The sequence below is a fragment of the Hippoglossus stenolepis genome, chromosome 18, assembly GCF_022539355.2.
Source record: "Hippoglossus stenolepis isolate QCI-W04-F060 chromosome 18, HSTE1.2, whole genome shotgun sequence".
Lineage (NCBI taxonomy): Eukaryota > Metazoa > Chordata > Actinopteri > Pleuronectiformes > Pleuronectidae > Hippoglossus > Hippoglossus stenolepis.
The window spans coordinates 4726915-4749058 of NC_061500.1; the positions used below are offsets into that span (position 1 = coordinate 4726915).

General features: G+C 42.1%; 1 protein-coding gene across 2 annotated transcripts in view; it reads left to right on the forward strand.

Moving 5' to 3' along the window:
• Window positions 1-22144, forward strand: part of il11ra (interleukin 11 receptor, alpha) — a 45059-nt gene that overhangs the window by 18159 nt on the left and 4756 nt on the right. Inside the window, exons 2-11 of one of the 2 annotated variants that reach the window (XR_007034986.1) lie at window positions 12242-12338; window positions 16537-16603; window positions 16692-16858; window positions 17390-17504; window positions 17723-17886; window positions 19159-19322; window positions 19695-19839; window positions 20031-20114; window positions 21253-21355; window positions 21474-21569. Coding sequence is in view for 1 of the 2 variants with exons in the window: in XM_047344494.1 (XP_047200450.1) it covers window positions 12242-12338; window positions 16537-16603; window positions 16692-16858; window positions 17390-17504; window positions 17723-17886; window positions 19159-19322; window positions 19695-19839; window positions 20031-20114; window positions 21253-21355; window positions 21490-21568 (1185 nt within the window). In the remaining variant the exon portion in view is untranslated. The remainder of the gene's footprint in view (window positions 1-12241; window positions 12339-16536; window positions 16604-16691; window positions 16859-17389; window positions 17505-17722; window positions 17887-19158; window positions 19323-19694; window positions 19840-20030; window positions 20115-21252; window positions 21356-21473; window positions 21570-22144) is intronic. The other variant, XM_047344494.1, reaches the window with a different exon arrangement.

Genomic DNA, 22144 nt, shown 5'->3' on the forward strand with positions numbered 1-22144 from the left:
AATTGTGCATACTGTTAAACGCCCTCAATAGACGTTTTGCCCATGGCTCATGTTGGTAACCGAGGAGGTTTCACTGGACAACATCTGCTTGGCCAATTCATTCATGGTCCTTTGGCTCTCCTGCTGGAGTGAGAGCCAGTAAGCTGGAACAAAATGTGGCTTATATAAGTGGTTTTAAATGCAGAGTTTATGAAGCTGGTTACCAAGCAAAGAGAAGTTGGATATCTTACTGGAAAAAATAAGTAGCTTCTCTTTAGGTCACAGGAATGACATCAGTCCTGGAGATCAAGACTTATTCTCTAATCTGTAAAATAAAATTATGATCTCTGCTACTTTGTATTAAAGACTTAAAGATACACAATTCTGGTTTGTCATTCGATTTTCCTCTCCATTCACTACTTTGCTTATTTACACATAGGTAGAGCCAAACGCATTATGGACTATGCTGAAGCTCAAGCACATTTGAATACATAGTCAAATGTGTTTGAGGTGGTTATACTTGCCCGATTGTTAGAAATGAGTTTCTTTGCATACAAACAAGCACTTCTCACAGTTGTACGTTTTCTCTTTGTGGGGCCTTTTCCTAGTCGTGATGACACAGGTACGGCCAAAACAACGGTGGATTCTTTGACAGCGTGCTTCTTCTGCCAGCGAACAGTTTACTATTTACTCAGGAGATTTAGCTACAGACCCTTTGTGGTTTGTAATGGGACTTTGCCAATGCCAGATCTTCCTCTCTCAGCCCCACTATGGCTCTGTACACAAGACACAGAGGATTCAAATCCCGCCTGTGGTTCACATTAGAGCATGGTGGGGTTTACTGTGGCACAGACTGCCGGTATAATGTTTTCTTATTTCAACCATCCTTTCCTAGCAGTGTAATATAAATACATAGAAAGGTTGTCTATCCGTGGTCGGTATATGCAGTTATCATCTAGTATTGCTCACACCTTGTCCTCCTCCATCATTACATATCTTGCAAAGATCTTAACTCTGCAGAATTGAGTAAGTCACCAGATTTGTTTAAACATTTTCATACAGAGGAACTACCACATTTGACATCTGCTAAATTTAAGTTGGTGTTTGGTTATTAATGGCCACTCAGATTTCCATACTTTGCTGTTTCTTTGCAAGTTATTTATCTTCGGCTGTTATTTCAGGCAGCTGCGGTAGTTGTGACCTCTTTTAATAATGATAATGCGGCAGAGTGAAGTTTGTATTTGTAGTTTAAGGTGGCAATTGTCTATTTAGTTCTCATTTCCCTAACTATTCCAACAGCAGTGCTTCCCAAACCAGGGGCCGTGACCCCCTGGGGGGTTTTAAAATACAAATGAAAAACAATTAAAAACATGCATAACGTGTATTTAGCCATTGTTGCAGTGGTTAATCAGCCGTCTGGTTTTCTTTGCCCCCACATGGCCTCATAGGCGATGAGGTCAATTTACGACGCCACAGCATATACCATGACACATAGGAGCTTTTTTCCACTATTTGTGGGCGGTAGCTGCAAAGTTAGGGAAGCCATTTATGTGGCGGTGAATCATACACACCTCATTATTGACCCACTTCCATCAAGTATAAGTGGTGAAGCAAAGGAAGAACTGGAAAATAATTTTAAAATGAAAAAAGCATTTATTCAATGTGATTATATTAGTTTTTTCAAGATTGATGTTGATCACTGATGTACTTTCAAGTAGTTATCATGGATGTTAAGGTATAGATAAGTCACTTTAGTCTTGTTTTTGTGTGTGTAGGTCTGTGTTGTGTCTCTGAATTTTCTCTCTTTAACTTGTCAAACACACACAAATATAATCACAGACAGAAATGCAGTCGTACACATCCGTGTGGACATAACTTACAGTCCAAGGGGTGTGTTTGTGTGTGTGTGTGTGTTTGTGTGTGTGTGTGTGTTTTTAGTTCGGCCTTTACCCCATTATGCATTTCAGTTTGCGTTTGTTTATATATGAGGTTGGCTTCAGTATTACAGACTTGTATGCTCGCTGGGTGTGTGTGTGCATGTGTGAATAGCTGGCATATGGTAGCCATCTTGTGCTGGCGGCAGAGCTGGAGGAAATTCCAAAGTTGTAGAGCTGAGTCCAAGATACACACACACACACACACACACACACACACACACACACACACACACACACACACACACACACACACACACACACACAGTACAGGTTTATGATACTGGTGCCAAACTCGGACACACTAAGTAATATATTTTACTCTTGAAAGGACTAACAAGTCAATGGAAAATTCTACCTTCACTAATGAGCCACAAGCTGTTTTGCATTTTGTCATTGCTTAACATATAATCACTTTTTAATATTCCCACACTCTCTCACACTCTCTTTCTGTCTCACACACATACACACACACCGACACACACACACTGAGGCCTTGGTCTGCGGATTGGCCGGGTGCTATCTCAGTATCTCTGTACACACATGGCAGCCATTACTCCGTGTGTGTTTAGGCTTGGGCATAAGTTGGAAGTAAGCCTCGCTGCTTGATGGACAGATAGGATTGGCCTGGTTTATTTTATTGTAGGGTCCGTTTCTCTGTTTTCAGCGTTAACCATAGACTATATATAAAGACAGATGACATAACAGCTCCCCAAATAGAGACAAGCCAAATCATCTTGCTCGCCCCCTGGTGGCTCGCAGTACTGGTTAATACATGTTTGGTTTGATTTCTGCCATTTGAGGTTTTCACACTTATGCATGTCCAAGTGTTCAGTAAATAATTTGTGGGCGTGGTTAACATGTTCTATACGTCTCCCTTCCTGTCTCCTCTCTCACATGCTAGACATTTCCAGTCCTCGGTAACAGATATCCTTTACGCTTATCGTCTTTTCTCATCCTCCTCAGGATCACAACCTTTCATTTTTCAACTTCATCTGTTTCCTTATCTCGTGTGCACGTCGAGGCCCATCAACGTTAGATGATATTGACTTCAAAGCTTGACCGAACCTTTGTCTGCTTCTGTTTTTCCCAACATGACTGGATACTAATAGCATTTATCTTTCCCTGTTTTTTCTCGGTGGTCTGTCTTCTGTCATTTTCTGTCTCTTTGATTCAAAGCGCATTTGCTGCCATCCTGCGATGCACATACCTAGCCTTGATCAACCAAATCCAACTAAACTAAAATCTGATGAGGCTTTAATTGATCGTCAGAGCGCCACACACTGGAGTCAGACCAAACCATGGGGCCAAAGTGTTTCCTCTCATCTCGACAGCTGATCAGATTATCCTGCAGCGTGGAGCAGGTTCATCACAGGACACGTCGGCCTTCCTGACAACTGGTACAGCGCTGGAGCCTAACAAGATTTACCTCCTGTTTAATTCTTCCAGGGGAGCTTTGTTAAGTGGGGGAAGGAAAAGAGAATAAGGAAAGATTATCAACTCTTACCTCTGAAATTACTTGACATTCATAAATATTTGAAAACATAAATCTTTACAGAATAATTTGACCTCGTTTGACTCTGAATTCTCCTGGAAATAAGCGACAAATTTAACATTAGTGTTTGGATAAAATCAGATGCTGTGTGATCTCCTGTCTCGCCTGTGCTAATATCTTTCTGATGAGTTGATAAGCCTGTAGTCACAAGCAGGTGCTGAGGCTTTGATTCTGCAACGTTAAATATTTCGACGAGACAGAAAGAGGGAAAGAAACAAAGAGCCAGCGGAATAAAAATAGCAGCTGAAAAAGCTTGATGGCTGCAGTCTGGCAAACCCTGTTGTTCAGTATCATCGGGGAGAAAGAAACCAGTATTTTCATCCACACCATCTACGGTGTATAATTAAAGCGTTTTACAGATTTTCACAGACAAATTAAGCTTAAAAATAAACGAGAGGCATTTTAAAAGTTGTCTTAGGTTTACACCAGGTTTTATTTTCCAAATTCTCACTCCACTTTCGACATCAATTTATTTTTGAATATTGGGGGGTGTCATTATGAGCTTACAGGGGATCGCAGCTGGCTCAACGCAACCCAGACAAACATGTATAATTTGAAAGAAAGCACAGATCTCTGCACTTCAATCTGTGAAATCCATTTTTAGATTCTGCGATAACACAGCTAATGGCTCAGGCATAAAGAAAAAGAACTGTGAAATGTAAAAAATAAATAAAATTGGATCTATTATGTTTGAGCCTCTGAACCAAATCTCCAAAGATTTCCCTTTCAGAAGGTTATGACTTGGATCAAAGGGGTTAGTAACAATGTTATTTGGGGTATTTTAAATTCCGGTTTGTGCACGAAAATATGTTTAAAAAAACAAGCAACCCCCGCCTGTGTATACTGTACAGTATCTTCACAGCACAGGAAGTCAAAAAGGGATACGCTTTATCTTCTGTCCTCACTTGTTCCACTGACCCAGCCACACACACACACACACACACACACACACACACACACACACACACACACACACACACACTAGCACACAAAGAAGACAAATGATATTGTAAACATTTAAACACTGCATATGTGTCTATATCACACTGAGATGTAGTTACACATACATGTGGAGAAAGACACGTATGTAAACACACTTGCACTGAGGAGCTTCACATATGGAGACACAACACAAACACACACGCACACACATGTCAGTCAGCAGTGTTGTTATCGCCTGGAAAGGTCTGATGGGTGTGTGGTGGTTGCCATAGTGACCTGAGTAAACACAAGAGCTTTTGTAGTTCACCTCCGCCGCCTTGTCTTGACCTCCTCTGGTTGGTGGGTTTAGTGCACGAGGCAGGCAGGCAGGCAGGCAGGCAGGCAGGCAGGCAGGCAGCAGGCAGGCAGGCAGGCAGGCAGGCAGGCAGGCATACACACACACACACACACACACACATACACACACACACACACACACACACACACACACACACACACACACACACACACACACACACACACACACACACACACACACACACACACACACACACACACACACACACACACACACACACACACACACACACACACACACACACAGATGTTGTATAAGTTGTCATTGTTTCCTTATAGTCGTGAGTGCAGGCAGACACATCACTCTGGCGTGTCTACACAAGGATGTGTGTGGGTACACAGTACGCTAAATTAAACATCAGTCTTTGTTAATCTTTAATTAGTGACATAGACTGTAATGACCAGGACATCCTGTAATAATTTGCTTTGTCACTGGACAGTGTGTTTGTACAATCTCTGTTGTTTATGAGACTAATCTGACAGAATAGACGTTAATATGACAACAAATATGTTTGTGTGTTTTTATATTCGCTTGTTCTAATAACTTTTTAACCCCTAATATCCACATATCTGCTCCTGTCTTTGCTTTACTTTGTTTTTAAGCGCCTTATCTTCTGCTTAAAGCCCCTAACACCTCCCCCCTCTTTTCTTTCCCCTGTCTTCCTCCCCTTTCACTGTCTTGCCTTTCCTCTCGTAAAGCTGACTAAATGTGCAGTGGCATGCCGGAGTGTGAGTGACTCACCATGTGGGATTGTGCCGCCACAGAGAGGACTGGCTTAAAAAAGAAAAAAGAAGCCCCATTGCATTGGATTACTCATCATCAGCACACTCCTCAGTTTACTATGAAGGCCTTTTTTTATCGTCAACTCTGGATTTGCTCTTGAAAAATAATGGGGAAGTTCACCTCCTGCCTGTCCTGGGTCTGATTTTCCCATTCACTGGTGCTTCTACGGGCACAGTTGTTGTTCTAAATGTTTTCAGTGTGTCTCAGCGTTCACCCCTTGACCTCCTCGTTACTGTTGGCTAGGAGGGAATGTTTCTTCACCCAGGAATCTCTGCAGGATCTGTTAATGCTATTATTCTTTTCATTCAGTCTACAGTGACAGCACTGGTGTGCATTTAGCAGCTTTCAAGAGGAAGCTGTGTGCTCAGGGGATGTGAGACTTTGGGAATACTCCTGGTGACAATATCCATGGCTACATTCCCCCTGTCTATTATGGTTCTCGCTGGAAGAGTTAAAGTAGAGAGGTGTCGGGTGGAGGTGAGTCAGAGAATAGGTTTGTGAGTACACACACACACACACACACACACACACACACACACACACACACACACACACACACACACACACACACACACACACACACACACACACAATCTATGGAATGAAAGCGTTGAAACTGGAGAAGCTCACGTCCTTGACATTGATCGTCTACTGTTTGCAGTTATAACATTGCAGTCATTTTGCATAAAGCGTTATTGTTCTGTAAGTAGTGGGATCTTTAGATATCATATGTCAGGTCATAACCTGACTTGCTCGCCTTTCCACACTCCTAGACTCTTACTCTTTTTGATCTGGCTCTGATTATTACAGATTATTTTAATCATTTCAGAATGTTTTACTTTATTTTGTTCTCATCTGTTACAGATTTACAAATTTTGTAGTTTATTTTTATAACTAAGAGCATATAAGAATTTAGTTCCTTACCACTGTGCAGGTACCTCGGTGCGGTGGTGAGTGTCACAGCCCATCATGGACGTGTTTACACTGGATGAATGGGCGGTTTTTCACATTTAGCTTCAGAAATCCTCCTCCAGCAGCTGCGGGAAAGTGGTTTGTGGTATTATCAGGCTCGAGCTTCAAGTAGCCGTGTGGCTTCCACAGGGAGTTTCACTATCCCTCTGATAGACTGAGGAGTGAGCTCAGCTGGGCCTTTACTGTTTTCACTGAACTGTCAATGACTTGTGTCTCATGCATCAGAGGAAAAAATAACAAACATTTGTGAACTTGGCTTTCTCCAGACTGAGCACTTTCACACTGCTGCTGAGGAGATGAGGAGAGAAGCAGATTGTCAGCTCGGCATCTGGTCGCTTGCTCACAGAAAATACTACGAAAATGGTGAAAAGTAAGAGAAGGTATTTGCAGTCGTTGCAAAGTTCAGCCTTCACCACTGTTGAGTTGTGAATGATAAAAAAAAAATCAGGATCGATTTGAGTGCAGAGTTAACCGTATCTGATTAAAATGATTTAAATTTCAAGTGGGAAAATTAGTTTAATCACACAGTTTCACTTTGAAGGAGCTTTTTATATTATTTCCCTTCTTTTTTATTTATGTCTTGCACATTAGTTTTTAAAAGCTTCTACCGAGGAATCAGATAAAACTTCCACTACGGAGATGAAAGACAGGCGTACTCTTGTTTTGTTGTTCAACTCAGAAGCCTCCAGCTGTTTCCCTCCGATATATCAGATCAAAGTGTTTGCACTCCTTCAAACTGCTGAAACTATTTGGAGACTTGCAGTCACAAAAAAACTGGCTAATTGTCCCCCAAACATAAAAAGGCGAGGGGGGGGGAATGAAAACCACATTCTCAAGTTTACATCAGGTTTACCTCAGTTTACAGTATCTAACTCAAGACCCCTGGTTTTGGTATTTTCTTTGGCTGAGGGAATACGGTTTGAGATAAATTGGTTTGATGGTCCGCTGATGTGGCCGTAATGGCTCCACATTTTTGGGTTGTATCCTGAGCTCGTAAATCTTGACATGCTGCTGCATTTAGAAAAAATCCTCCCAAGCAGACGGTCACACAAACACAGCCGGGTTAGGAGGAAGAAAAAAAAAAAAACAACACTCGAGGCAACAGGTCATCTGACACACAAGTACGAGCAGGAACGTGTTGCTCAGGGGCACGAGGGCAGCTTAGCACTTTGCTCTCAGGGAACAGCACTGTTTCCAAGTGTTAGGGCAGGATCATTAGATATCTTTGTGCAAATATGTTTACTGGACTTTGCACTGTCTGGCATTAGAGATGGAAAAGTAAAGAGCCTGTGCAGGAAAAACACAAGCAGGCATGGAGGGAGAAAATAGCTCCGTAAAGGTGGTGAAGGGGACTTGGGAGATAAGGGAGAGCAAATGAGAATTGATAGAATGGATGGGTGCGGGGGGGGGTGCGAGGAGATGTAGCCTGCATTTTCTGGTTGCTAGTTACTCCGGAGGGAAGCAGGAAAGGGGAGAGAGTAATCCATTAGAAAAGTCTGACACAAATATGTTTACTGAACCTTGAACATTCTGGCATTAGCCGGATGGAAAACATGGCCGGGGACTCACTGAAGAGCCGACCGGGGGAAAAAAAGGTTATGTCGAGCTCTGAAAACGAAAAGGGACACGGACTGAAAGTGGTGGACACGGGCGGGACAACTGTCCATGGGATTTATCATCAGGATAGAGTTTGCTAAAAAGCATTTGAATCAATATTCCCTTAACCTATTTAAGAAATTTGGCAAATGTTGTCTGCTTATTCACTTGACGAATTGCTGGAGGCATTTTTCCTTTTTGGCAGTAAATATAACAATCTCATCAAGATATAAAGTAAGATATCATAGTTGTACTTCTGCCATTTTAGAAAAAATCGCAGACCCCTTTTGTTTTATTTTTCTATGTTTTGAGTGTCAAATACTCACCACCATTAGATTTACGAGGCAGCCAACAACAGTTTGTAGCTTGCTCAAGAAAAAGCCCTTAAACAGACACAGACGTCTTTTACTTTTGCAAGACTGCGCAGGAGGGATCGTGGTGCGGAGCTGCGGTATCAAGGTCCCACCGCGGCACACGCTTGACCAATCGCCATGAAGGAGGTATTTGACTCAAAGTGCAGCCAGCCACCAGGGGGTCTAAACACAATGTCTAACGATGTCTTTACCAGTCCTGTAAACACACTGGGTCGCTGGTACAAACCGTAGTGAATGCAAAGAGGGGGAAGAAAACCTCAGGGGAGGGATGGACACAAAGAAAAGGGGAACGTAAACAAGTGAAGGAGAGGGGAGTCGGCGAGATTTGAATTTGCTGAGTTCCCTGTGTGAAGTTAACAGTGCCCCGGTGGTGAATGTATCACTGCCGTGCTATATCAGAAGACAGCAGTGGAAATCTAGTCCGTCCCTTCCCCTCGATACATCTGAAGAAGTCCGTGAACGTTTTGGGAGAATTTGACTTGCTGTTGGTGTCAACTGGACTACTTTCTTCATCTGTTGTTCTGTTTTGGCAGATACATGCATCACTTTATGGGAAAAGGAGACACTGAAATCCACTCTTCATATCTAATAGCGTGCTGCATGTGTAGTTTGCTCTGAAATTGCTTTAATATGTTCTGAAAGTCCGGCCAAGGGGATTTAGATTGACCAAAAATGTGACGATAAGTGGGCCTTTGTGCTTTTCCCACAGTGGTGCAGTTTTGTTATGGTTTGTTTTATTCTGTGGGGTCCAACTCTTTGTGCAATGAGGCAGAACAAATATGGGTGAAGGTAAAACCAAAAGGACATTGGTTACGGGTGACTTAACTTAACTTAGTTCCATGAAAGAGGTTTAGCTGATCGGTCTTGACTCAGTTTGTTGGTTTGTGCAGTGAGAGAGAGGGATACTCTGCTTTTCCATTGAGATGTGTTTACTTTGGTTAAGAGGACGGTGGTGTATCCCGAGGCTGCGGGTGTGGGTTTACAAAGGGAACAAAAGCCATGGGTGTCTTGATGCCCGCCATGCGTCGCAGGTGCGTGTTGCCCTTCGCTGTACCTCTATCGCCCTGTGACTGACTCTCTGATATTTCTCTCTCTCACTCTTTCTTGTTTGCCAGCCTCCTGTATATCAATCCAAAAGTCTTTGTCCTGTTTGACTCACACAACTGTTACAGTATCATCCTCATTAAATGACTCAGAACCAAATCGTTAAACAGAACCCAACATTGACCTACAGTAGTTGTACTTCCTGTCTCCCAATTACCAAACGCTTTGTCACCAATGTTTAGACGTTGGCGGCCTCGTCGCACATGTATGAGCCAAACATAGCACCTTGTTGTTTGGATGAAATGTTTATTATGTTATTGTTGTGGTTTAAACAAACACAATGAGCTGTTTGGCTGTGTGACCTCATGCTTACATAGCCAAGAACCACGCTGCAAGGTTTAAAGCGGTTTATTTGTGTAACCCAGAATCACACAATTGTAGTTCTTCCACGGTAGTTCCTTCAAATGCTGCGTTTGGTTGCTACAAGGTAAAGCTAAAGTTTCCCAGATTTGGGTGCACATACTTCCCAAGTATGAAAATGGGCTCAAAACAGATGTATTGTCTTTGTGTCTGACTTTTATCGGACATTTCCTCCAGCGTACTATTTCAGTTTCTTGCTGCCTGTCACTAATAACAACATAAACCGTCTTTAGCTTCAGTCTAAACTCATGATACTCTCGGACATATTTTTCTTTGTGATTTTTCTGTGGCCACCGGAGAAGGTGTGAGTGCTGCAGGACTCGACTTGTCAGTTTTTAAAATAAACTTTGTTTAGGTTTTTCCTCTGCCGCTCCATACAAAGCACTTGACAAGAAGAATGACAAGTAAATAACAGTAAGCTGACAGCGGATGAACATCCTGTCGGTACACGTACAATGTGTCTGCAAATCTTGCTTCATTTAGAAGAAGTCAGTGTGAACCTTTCATGTACTAGAACTGGAGAGAGAAAGAGGTATTTAGAGGTTAAATGAAACCGAATCAATGAGAATATCGTCCCTATTAAAATGATTTGAAGCTTGAATATCGTAAATTCATGCAACATTTGATTTGTTTGCCTGCTCTCCTCTCTGTGTACATTGTGTGCTTATGTTTCTCTGGCTTTAAGAATCCACGTCACAGTCAGTGACTCTCCACCTCCAGCTCATCACTCATCCCCCATTTTCTTCTATTGAAGCAAAGCTGTGTTTGACATTGAAAGAAATCCAGAGAATGAGAACTACAACAAAAAGAGCAGTGGGCTGTTTCTGCTTCGTGTCAATCCCATCAGACCGTCTTAGTCAGTAAAGGTCTGGCTTTGTTTCTGTAGAAACACGACATAGAACTGTTCAAATGCAAAGTAGGGTGATGAGTAGTCATAGAGAAACTATTGACGTATTTAATTCAACAAGAACTTTGGATTGTCACGTACTCATTCATGCTTTTTCATGCACTTTTTTTTTTTGCTCCCATCTGCCTGTTTGAGGGTGTGCTCCTTTATATTTATTCCTATCTTTTGCAGACTCTCAGATTTTCGTTTTAATTTGGTCCAGCTTTTGCATGTGTGTGAGAAACCATTGTTTCTTTTTTCCACAATTGAGCTCAGAGAACAAGTTTTGTGAGGGTGGGGACCACTTTCTGATTTGATCGAAAGCGAACGGTCTCAAACTTTTTGCGACCCCGGTTGTCGGTATTGTGAGGACATCACGCATTCAGCTCCGTAAAGAGAAGTGACACCAGAGATAAGATACTGTGAGTGTGTTTGGCCTCAGGTGTTCAGCCTCTCATACACTTTCCTCCACTTTCCCTCTTCATCGTGTTCATAGACCCTTATTTAGTCTCTCTCACACAGCAGTTTCCACTATCTGTGTATGTTTTGATTTTCTAAATTACATCAGCCTGAGGGCATATTGATGGACCTGGATAAGAGCTGTGTGTGTGTGTGTGTGTGTGTGTGTGTGTGTGTGTGTGTGTGTGTGTGTGTGTGTGTGTGTGTGTGTGTGTGTGTGTGTGTGTGTGTGTGTGTGTGTGTGTGTGTGTGTGTGTGTGTGTGTGTGTGTGTGTGTGTGTGTGTGTGTGTGTTAAAACACTTGGACGCAAACACGACACACACACAGTACAGTTATGCATTCGGCTGTCTGTCATGAATGCTCCCTGTGGATAAAAATATCAGCGGCATCAAATCACACTCTCATAACTTCCTGACGCATGTCATGACCGCAGGGGAGTGTAATTCATTTGTTTTATGGTATTGAACTTTAGTGGGAGAGATGGAAAGTCAGTTCCATATGTGTTCCATGTCTTTTTCCCCAGGGTTCCATCACTAGTTTATAGTATAATGCACTTTTATACACCATCTTCTGTTGGTTCGTTTAAATAGGAAATGTGTTCAGTGGTTTTACGGCACAAAACTGGAAGGTGGATCAGTTTTCCAAGTTGTACTAAGACTTTACTTTTCCCCGAGTTTCTAGGAAAAGTAAAGCCAGTGGAAACAGAAATAGTATTTCTCAGAGTATTTTAAATTTTGAGAAAGACCACAACAACTTAACTAGTGTGAGAGAGAAGCTACCAATTTTCTCTTTATTTTGCGGTACTAACGAAAAAAGCTGGCTTCATTTGTGACATGATTACCTGTTGTTACCAAGCAACCTTTACTTTGGTTTGTCATTGCTATAGTGAGGCTTAAAAACAACGACTAATTATTGTTCCTCTTTCTCTCCATTTGTAGATGCCAGGCCTTTTGTCCAGTCCTGTGTGTCTGACAGTCATCTGGTTTCTGTCCTTGTCGCTGCATCCTAGTTGTGCTCAGATTTGGACTGATGAAGGTAAAACACTCACATACACACTGTATAAATGCAAATAATTAAAATGACATTTTCCCAATGCACGAATGCACAGCCATGCACACACACACATATGTGCACACACCGTTTCCAGTGCACAGATTCCTTTGTGTACTATGTTTGATGTTCTTGACTTATCTGGATTCAAAGTACTTATGGTATCTTCAGTTTCTGCAGAAGAAAGGATTGAGTAAACATCTAAAATGTGGAATAAAACCTGGATACATGAAAAACCGCAATCAGAGATCCTATTTCTTGTTGAAATGCAATTTTGCTCTCAGCAAACAAGACATCTATTGTTGAAGTTGCGTTTCACCCCCTTTCTGGGATCTGTACATCATTAAGTAATCTTCTTTCTGTCTGTTTCTACTCTATTATCTCCTGTCTCTGTCTCTTTAACTCTCTCTATTACTTCTTTCTAAAATTAGACGAATTAATCACTCCAGCAGTTAAAATACACACCCTCAGCACTCGGAGTGAGACTGTCAGACTTTTCCCTTCCCATTAGTTCTACCCTGCAGCAGCTCCATGGTTCTTTTTTCTTTGTTTGGAAAGTACTGAGTTTCACCCAGCTTGCAATTTCTGTGCTGCCTGCCATCTGATTTCAATGTCAGGAGAAACTTGCAGCCTTCCTGTGTGCATTAGTGTGTGCGGGTATATGTACCTAAATGCATATGTGTGTGGTTTTGTGTGTATGTGTGTGCGTGTGCAGGGGGGCCCTCTTGCCAAAGGCAGAATCAGATATGAGTGGAACGCTGCGGGTTTGGGGAATAATGTACTTCACTGCCAATAAAACATGAATACACACATTCAGAGCAGCCAAGTCTTTGCACTGCACCAAGGCCCCAAGTAACACACACGCACACTCACTGACACACACACGCACACAGAAACAGGCGGAGGGGGGAGTATCTGTGTGCACTGTGTGTGTTTGGTTAAAGGGGAAAAAGAAAATCTGGTTGAAGAGAGAATGAATAAAAACGATTGCAAAAGAGTAAAAGATTGACACAGAGGGTGAACTTATAAGATAGAAAGATTGTGATGATATGAAATAATGATTCATTCAATTTATATGGAAATTTCTTTTATCTTGGAGCTTTGATTTACTGCAGGTGTCTGGTTGAGGGTTTTCTGTCTCTCTAAAGCAATTTGGGGCTTTGTGATGAATCTGTTTGATATCAAAATTTCTATTTTCCAAACGCAAGGGCTACAATTTTGATTACTGTTTAACCAACATGGCTTCAGGTCTATTTGTACCTGTGGCAGTCGCACTCAACTAGTGGTTTGCTCACTTATTTTCGAGTGTGAATAACAGAGGGACGTAGTTAGCACAGGCTCCCATTTTTAAGTTTGACTCTTTTCAGTGTTTCACCTTTAAATCTCCATAATTGAGACCCCTGAAGATTTTTGGCTCGTTCTCTCAATTTGCGAAGCTTCAGTCAACAGTTAGTCTTCACATGTGGTCCGTTTATATGAAAACATTGTTTCTTGCACCAGCAGTTAGTGAGTTACCTGTCATCAAAGATCACTTTTCAATGTATTTAAACAATTATGATTAATCAGTGTCACTGTTGAACAGAAAGCCAATTAAGTCAAGAAACAAAAGGGTCCTCAACAGCAAATTTATAGAAAATACATTATACAAATACAATTCTTCAGCCCTACAATGAGGGGAAATTATAACTGAAATTTCTGGTGCGCTGTCTTTTGGCTTCACTACTCAACTTGAATAGCACAAAGAAAAGCGCATTCCTCTGCAAAGGCCCAACAGTTCCCTTAAATTAAATCAAGCTGCACCAACTGTCACACACTAACAGATATCAGACCGAGGAGCCTGATTAGTTTATCAAGATCCATGAGTTACTCTCTCAGAAATCAAGGAAAATGTTGACAAAACGCTTTTATCTCGTCATGTTCCTGAGCCTGTCCACTTATCTGGATGTGCACAAAAAACGAATGGGTCCTTCGAGCAAGTTCCATGGAAAGTTGTCTGGTAGTTTCTGCAGAATCCTGCTTCCAATCAAACCAACCACCATACAAACGGACAGGGATGAAAAGATATCCTCCTTGGCAGAAGTAAAAATAAACGTTTGTGTCTTTCTAATGTCACACTGCTTTGTTAATAGTGACACAAATAGCAGCTCTCTTGAAAACACTTCCCGTAGCTTATTTATATAAAAAAAAGTTCCCCTCAGTGTCTTCTCTTTGTGCATAAGACTCCTACACACTATACAAGCATAAACACAAAATCACCGTGGAGCACTTTGCTGCTATATATTTCCCAGCTCTTTCATTCACGTCTGTGCAGCCACTAAAAAAGCAGTAGTACGGCCAGAAAGGCCAGAAAAGCGAACTCAAGGTGTCAGCGTAAACAAGTAAGAGGCCTGCAAGTCAAGTATGTGTAAAATTGATTTAAGGATTAACTCAGATGGTCCCTAAAGGGCACACGAGGTTATTGCAGCATGGAAAAGCTAATATAAATACACCGATACAGCAAATTAAATAAAAAACATCCTCAATATGCTTCTTCTCCACCTACCAGGGCCTCTTGAGCCTCATGAGTCGTAGGTGATGATGTTTGAGGTCATCACATTGACCCTTTTGAATTTATAAAGAGCGAGGAGAGAAGATAAAGAGGGCTGTGTGTGGAAAACACGAAGCGAGATACAACCCAACCTCGGGACAGATAGTGTGTTACCAGGGCAGGGGAGGCCAGCAGGGAGTATGCATGCCTGAGGGATCGAGGCTGAGAATTAGTCAAGGTGTGTTCGTGGCAAACGGGCATGTGATGTTTTTTTCCACACCGCATCTACTGCAACAGCCAGCTTTCATATAAGTGGCAGCCAAGCCAAACATGCACGCACATACATTCCCATATGGCAGATAGTGTATCAACTTAGCAAATCACCACAAATATTTGTTTAGGTTTACACTGCACTTAGTGTTCCCTCAAATCCGCACTGCCTTCCAGTTCAATGACATGGCTTCTACTTCTATCTTATCCTTTATTAATACAAATTGTTGTTTTACTCACTAAACCAACACCCATCTAAGTTGTTTTTATTCCTTCATTTTTCATCACTCATCGATTGGTCATTTCACTGTGGAGTTAGATTTGGTTTTATGTGCCCAAGTTTGGAGATAACACGTCTGAAATGTGTTTTCAGGGTTACAGAGGGTTTTATTTGCGCTGCTCATAACTCAGTTTTCAGATCAAAATGAGCTTTAATGATGTTGCTGTTGGTATGATGAGAGGTTGTGACATTGTTCTTTTTAAGTTCTTCAAAAGTAATTTTGTATTTATGCCAATAATCTGGCTGGATTTTTGGGGGCTGATGTCAGTACCGAGACCTAGATATCAGCCAATAGATATATTTAAAAGAAATAATTCCCAAGGTGTTGTTATCAAACCCTAGGGACAAAGAAATCAGCGCACATCGGGCAAAAGAACTCTATCATCAGTATGTGTGTGAAAGGCAGATTTTCATTGGTTGGGCCCTAATTAAAACTGTATGAGCACCACAAACAAAATTATATAGAGATGAAGACCATTAAAATCATTAGCAAATAAACCTGAAGCTATTTGAATGGCTAGATGTCACTATCAGTGATTTGGGGCATCACATCTTTAAGTTATGCAGATGAGAAATTTCCTAATTCAGCATTAATACGGTCAATTTGAAACAATGAAGAGTGAACAGGATGCACTTTAGTTTAGTTTAGTTTGTGAAGTTAGGGCCAGGGGTTTGGAGATTGTCCTTATATCTTCTGGAGGCAGTGAACTTTACTTTGTAAACAGACAATGAGGAGAAATCATTAATAAAGTTTTACAAACTGAATAATACGTGTGGTGATCCTCAGTGGGATCAGCTCCACTGAAGGATATTTACTGATGCATAATCGTTTTATTGTAGTGGTAATAATAATAAACATTATACAAAAACAACACTGCAGCAGCTTTGTACTCTGTGCCAAAGTCTCCTCAGGCCGTGGCTCCCTCACCTTCTATGGTCTTGTTATTGTCATAGTGCTGAGCCTGCTGCTGAGCCTGCTGTAAATAACAAGTGCTTAATTCACATGAATACAGGCGGACACACGGCATGTCATACTGTGCAGTGTGCAGATACTGTAAGCCAGACGACATGTGCTTCAATATTTTATGTGGTGTCTGTGTTTGCAGTGTCAGGCGTGCAGTACGGGCACTTGGAGTCGAATGTGACACTGGCATGCGGGAAGTCGCAAATCAGGTAAGGGATGAAAACCACAGCCCGTGGGCCTTGATGGTGTTTTTATTCTAAGCGCAATAACTGAAGTCTTCTGGTGTTTCCCAACCAGGACGCCTGTGGTGTGGCATCTCAACCACAGCTCAGCGCTGCCATGGCACAAAGTGACATCGAACGGCACCTTGGTCCTGCTGCAGGTCGACCACTCGGCACAGGGCATCTACAGCTGCTACGATGCCCGCGGGCTGCTCCTTCACTCTGTCAAACTCCGGCTTGGTCGTAAGTTTTGTTGCGACTTGTTCGGGCTCAAAGTGGCTCTTTAAAGCCCGGGGTCAGACTACATCTTACAGCAGGATTAAAGCCCGAACAGGAAGACGTAGGGCGTTGTCATTGGATGTGATACTCAATCATTCTGTCGTGTGCTGTGGATTCTCTTTGCAGTCCCAGTCCCTCACAGTTCACTTCATTTCTTTGGATAGTTCACAAAAAGCATAAAATTTTAATTCATTAATTTATTGTGGCTATGGGAAGACATCTTGTTGCCACAGTGATAATCAGGGGAAAGTCACATGTCCCCACATGGACAAAGCCGTCCACTTCCTGTCAATGTTTCAAACGGGAAGCGGCTTCCTGAGTGGACTTCCTTTTGGGGGACAGGGATTTTTTTACAAGCTTCTTCTAAAATAGTTTGGTTTTATATAATAGGGACAAGAGGACACAGACACACAGAGAAACATCTTAAAGGGCTCTAAAAAATGTACTCCCCCCCATGGTCCTGAAAGTGAATGCTGTCTGACTTCCATTTCCCAGATTCCCCCGGGCTGCTGAGTGTTTCCTGTCAAGTGCCCAATCACACACACGTGCGCTGCTCCTGGGTGGAGTCGGTGAGGACCTTCCTGCCAGCCCAGTACAACGCCTCCTTCAAGTAAGAGCCGCTTATTGCAACTGAAACACCAATGTCCAAGGTCACACACACAAATCAGATACGAAGACGCTAAATATAGTACATGTCCCACAGAGTGTGCGAGTCTAACCTTCTCTGTTTCCTGTCTTAAAGGTGCTTTCCTTCCCCCTAAGCATAACACACTTAAACGACAACTTTAACACGACAGAATAACCGAAATACTTTTTCTTGTTGTCCAGGGGCAACAGTCTTGAGTGGAGGCCATGTGTCGTGGATGTCGCCCGCAAGCATTGTGATGTAGACCACCCCGCCTTCTGGCAGACCTCTCACACTCTTAGAGTCACGGAGACCAACGCCCTGGGGTCTTTGATCACATTTCACATCGTCAAGTTACACAAGCTATGTAAGATCATGTGAAATACGCACGCACGCACACACACACACACACACACACACACACACACACACACACACACACACACACACACACACACACACACACACACACACACACACACACACACACACGTGAATGGGGGTGATTATAATTAATTTTCTTGTTCTTCCTGTCACATTGATGGAACTGATGTATGTCTGTGAAGCACGGTGGTGATTTTCCCGCCAAAGGTTGATCATGTTTCAGTTTTATCTTGTTTTCATTCTCAGCGCTACTGGAACTGGCTGCTGCGTTACTCAAAACCTATTGAGATTGGCTTTCAATTCTTTTGGCCCTGTCCTTGCTATTATTTTATTTCCAGTTGTAACGTAACACTTATTTGAAATAGCTTGTGAACATAGCTCAACTTCAGAAGGACGTCTTTTATACTTCAATAGCTAAAAGCAATACACACATTTGTTTTTATTAAAAACAGATGGACAGGTATTTGATAAAGTTTTCTTTGAATTAAAAAAGTGCTGAACTTTTATACTAGTTAGTGGAAATGTAAAAATAGCAACACTGCGATATCGAAATCCTCGTGACAGATAAAACTGCATTCAGAATCTGACTCTGCAGCAAAGGTCACGTTTATTGTAACTATTGTAATATTACATCATACATTGACCGAGGGAAAAATACATTATTTCCCTGCAGATTTTAGTAAAAGTAAAACTTAGCACGAAATTAATTACTCAAGGAAAAGTACCTCCAATCTTTTACCTCAGTACATTACGTATTAACATGTACTTGGTCAGTTTCCACCACTGAAAGATTCTCCTGTACACAAGTACAAAACACATACACATAAAATGTCAGGCGTCTTATGCTGCACACAATTCTTCCTGACCGCTTGTGCGACCGTGCCCTTTCTGTCCTAATATAATGACCTCAATTATCTTGTTTTGCTGCTTCACTGTCTACATGACATGTTTCTTATTGCTCTCACTGTCGGAGCCGTTCAGAGTCATTGAGACCGTCTCCACAGAGGCTGGTGTTCCTTCTCACCACTGTTCTCCGCCTCTGCTTTCTTGTGTGATATGTGATATTGTGTGAAAATGCATGAATAAATAAAGATACAACAGTGTGTGGAACAAGATTAATGAGATGGATAATTAATGAGGAGGTCTTTTTGAATGAAGGCAGCAACTTTCTACCCTCTGGAGCTCATCTCTTCTTTTAAATAACCAAGCCAACCCAATAGAAATTAGTTTTCTTTCTATTCCTCTCTCGTCGCAGTGAAGCCAGACCCTCCAGAGTCCGTGTCGGTGAAGGAGCTAGAAGGTTATCCAAAGAGGCTGGTCGTCTCCTGGAAGTTTCCCTCCTCCTGGCCGCAGGACGATGCATTTCCCCTGGTGTTTCACATCAGATACAGGCCACAGGGCTCCATGCACTGGGCCGAGGTGAGTTAGCCAGAAGGTTTCATCTCAGTGTTGAAGTGAGTGCAGTCTGGGTCAGAGCTGAGCGTCGCATCAAGCTTGAGATGGATTGTGGGAATACCTGGGGTTCTAAAGTGGAAATCTCATATTAAAGGAGAAGTGATCATCATGACGTATTTATGATTGAATTATGATTTTGTTAAATTCTTGTGAATCAGAATTTAAATCTCATTAAATCAAGCAATGGCTGAACATTTTAAAAATTGATATCATATCAAATGGCTGTTTTTGTTATAATAAAAGGGTAATCCATAATTTTATACAGATCTCATTCCTGTTATGCCGCTGTCACAACCTCGGCCTTTCTTTCTATTAACTGCTGCTTTCTTCTGTCAGTTCTACTCGGAGGAGAGTCCAGTTGTGGTATTAGACGCCCTGGCTGGCCACCTGCACCAGGTGCAGATTCAAGCCCGCGATGAGGTGGACGCAGAGAGCCAGTGGAGTGAATGGAGTCCCCTGCTTCTCATGCGGCCCTGGGAAGGTCAGAAAGAAAATTCACAAATGAGCTGATTTCTAAATTATTACTCAGATCGAGTCAATATATGTTGATTCAAGAGAGATATCAGATGGAGTGGAGGATTCATGATGAGTTTTAAAAGATATGTGTCTAATCAGATCTCTCTCTGTGTGTGTGTGTGTGTGTGTGTGTGTGCTTGTCTGTTTGTACTACAGCCTACACCACCACGACTGAACCCACCGAGGAGCCAGAGGGTACATTCCCAGAAAAGCCTGAGACCTCGACTGCAAAAACACACAGTGAGATTCCTTCTGTTGCTTCAGATGATAGTTGTGGGTTGTGATTTTATTCAGGAGAGACACTGGAGCTGATGTCCTGCTAGAGTTGAACAAACAATCACAACACATATATATATATACATTTATCTCTTTAGAGAAGGTTTTAGCGTGATAAGTTGAATCACGTGAATTATATTTAATTAAACTGCAGCACAAGTATGTTTTGTAACCTCATTATTTTTGGCAGAAAGAAGCAGCCTCAGCCGTTAATGCAGCAAAAATCTCCAGGAAGATGTTATTTACTGTTATTCTGGTCAGATTGTACAGTGGCTTCATCACCAAACTACTAATTGCAGTAAATTGTGCCTGCAGGGTGTATAAGTGTTTTTTTTACAGTGAGTGCCCAGTGTGAAATGTTAAGTACATAGCAGCTCACAAACATGTGGTAAAGACACACTGGTTAACACAGACTCTCACACACACACACACACACACACACACACACACACACACACACACACACACACACACACACACACACACACACACACACACACAGTGTATACCAGGAGACAAACACACACACAGTTTGGGCAGTGGAGTAAAAAGCTGAACGCTGCCATCACATTTCTCGTCTGCGAACCAGATGTTGTCTTTTATTCTTGCTGTCATTTCCATTTGGGCTCATAAATCTCCTCTTCATTGTTTTTAAATTCTCTAAATACCAAAATAAGTGGGTTTTTTTTAAACATTTTATTGTTGATGTGTGACTGTGTTTCTGCTTTGTTTTACTGTTCAGAACAATGTTCAGTTGTTCGTATGTGTGTGAACGTAACTTGTTTACTCCCGCAGCGCGATAAATAGATGTTTGTGTGAAAGCTATAATGGCGGATTTAAAATTAACTTCCCCCCCAGAGAGTAATTAAATCCCCGAACACACACATATTGCTCGGACATTTTTTTTGTCGTCGCAAAAACACATGGGGATGAAAGTGTGTGAACTCTTTCATTCAGCTCAGCCTTCCTTCCTCCTCTATATTTGCTTCCTCGTTTCACCACGCGTTCACGTCTCTGTCTTCAAATTATCTGCTCATCCCCGTCTCTCCGCTCGTGTCGTTGACCTCCCGTGTCGTTCTCTTCCTCCCTGTTTCCCACCCAGATCCTGTGATTGAAGGTGAAGGTAATTTGGGTTTGGTGATTTTGCTGGTATTGTTCTCCGTGGTCCTCCTCATCACCGTCCCCTCCCTCATCTATGTCGTGTGGTAAGACACACACACACACACACACACACACACGTATCCAACATCCACAAGCATGCGGTTTTGTGGTCAGTGTCTCTTGGATTGAGTTTTTTAGACTTTGTTTTTTTTATCACTTTAGTTTTTTATATTTCCAGGGTGAGGCAGAGGCGGAGTGATCACGTGACCAAACAGGAACTCACCTCTATGGTCAAGATGAAGTCCATGCCAATCTAATGTAAGACACACACACACACACACACACACACACACACACACACACACACACACACACACACACACACACACACACCAAGTCATTTTTTACCCCGGCCAAGGAGTTCTGCGCTTTGTTTGTTAGCATAATTTCAATAAAGCCACTCAACCAATGTTGTGGAGGAATGAGGCAAGAGCCAGGAAAGAATTCGTTCAGGGGGCAGATCCAGGAATTCTTTTAGTGACCAATGCACTTTCCCAAATTCTGTTGATTTCTCAGACAATACTTCTTGGATCTTGATGAAAAAGGCATTTTTTTTTAGGACTGATATCTATGAGCGGGTGGAATTTGGTGCAGATTCAAATAAGAAATGTGGTTTCATAAGAGGCCTGTTTGGCCTGGGCGGAGGTATGTGGTCTACTGAGTGTCATTGCAGCTCCACATTTGTTTCAGTTGCGCAGATGTAGTGAACATGTTCCCGCTGAAAGCTGCGTGTGGTTTATGCAGATAGTTTTAGATCTCTCGAGGGGTGTGGTGAGGCTAATTAAAATCCCAATTAAGTGTAGCTTCTTTCAGATTTATATGACTGACCACAA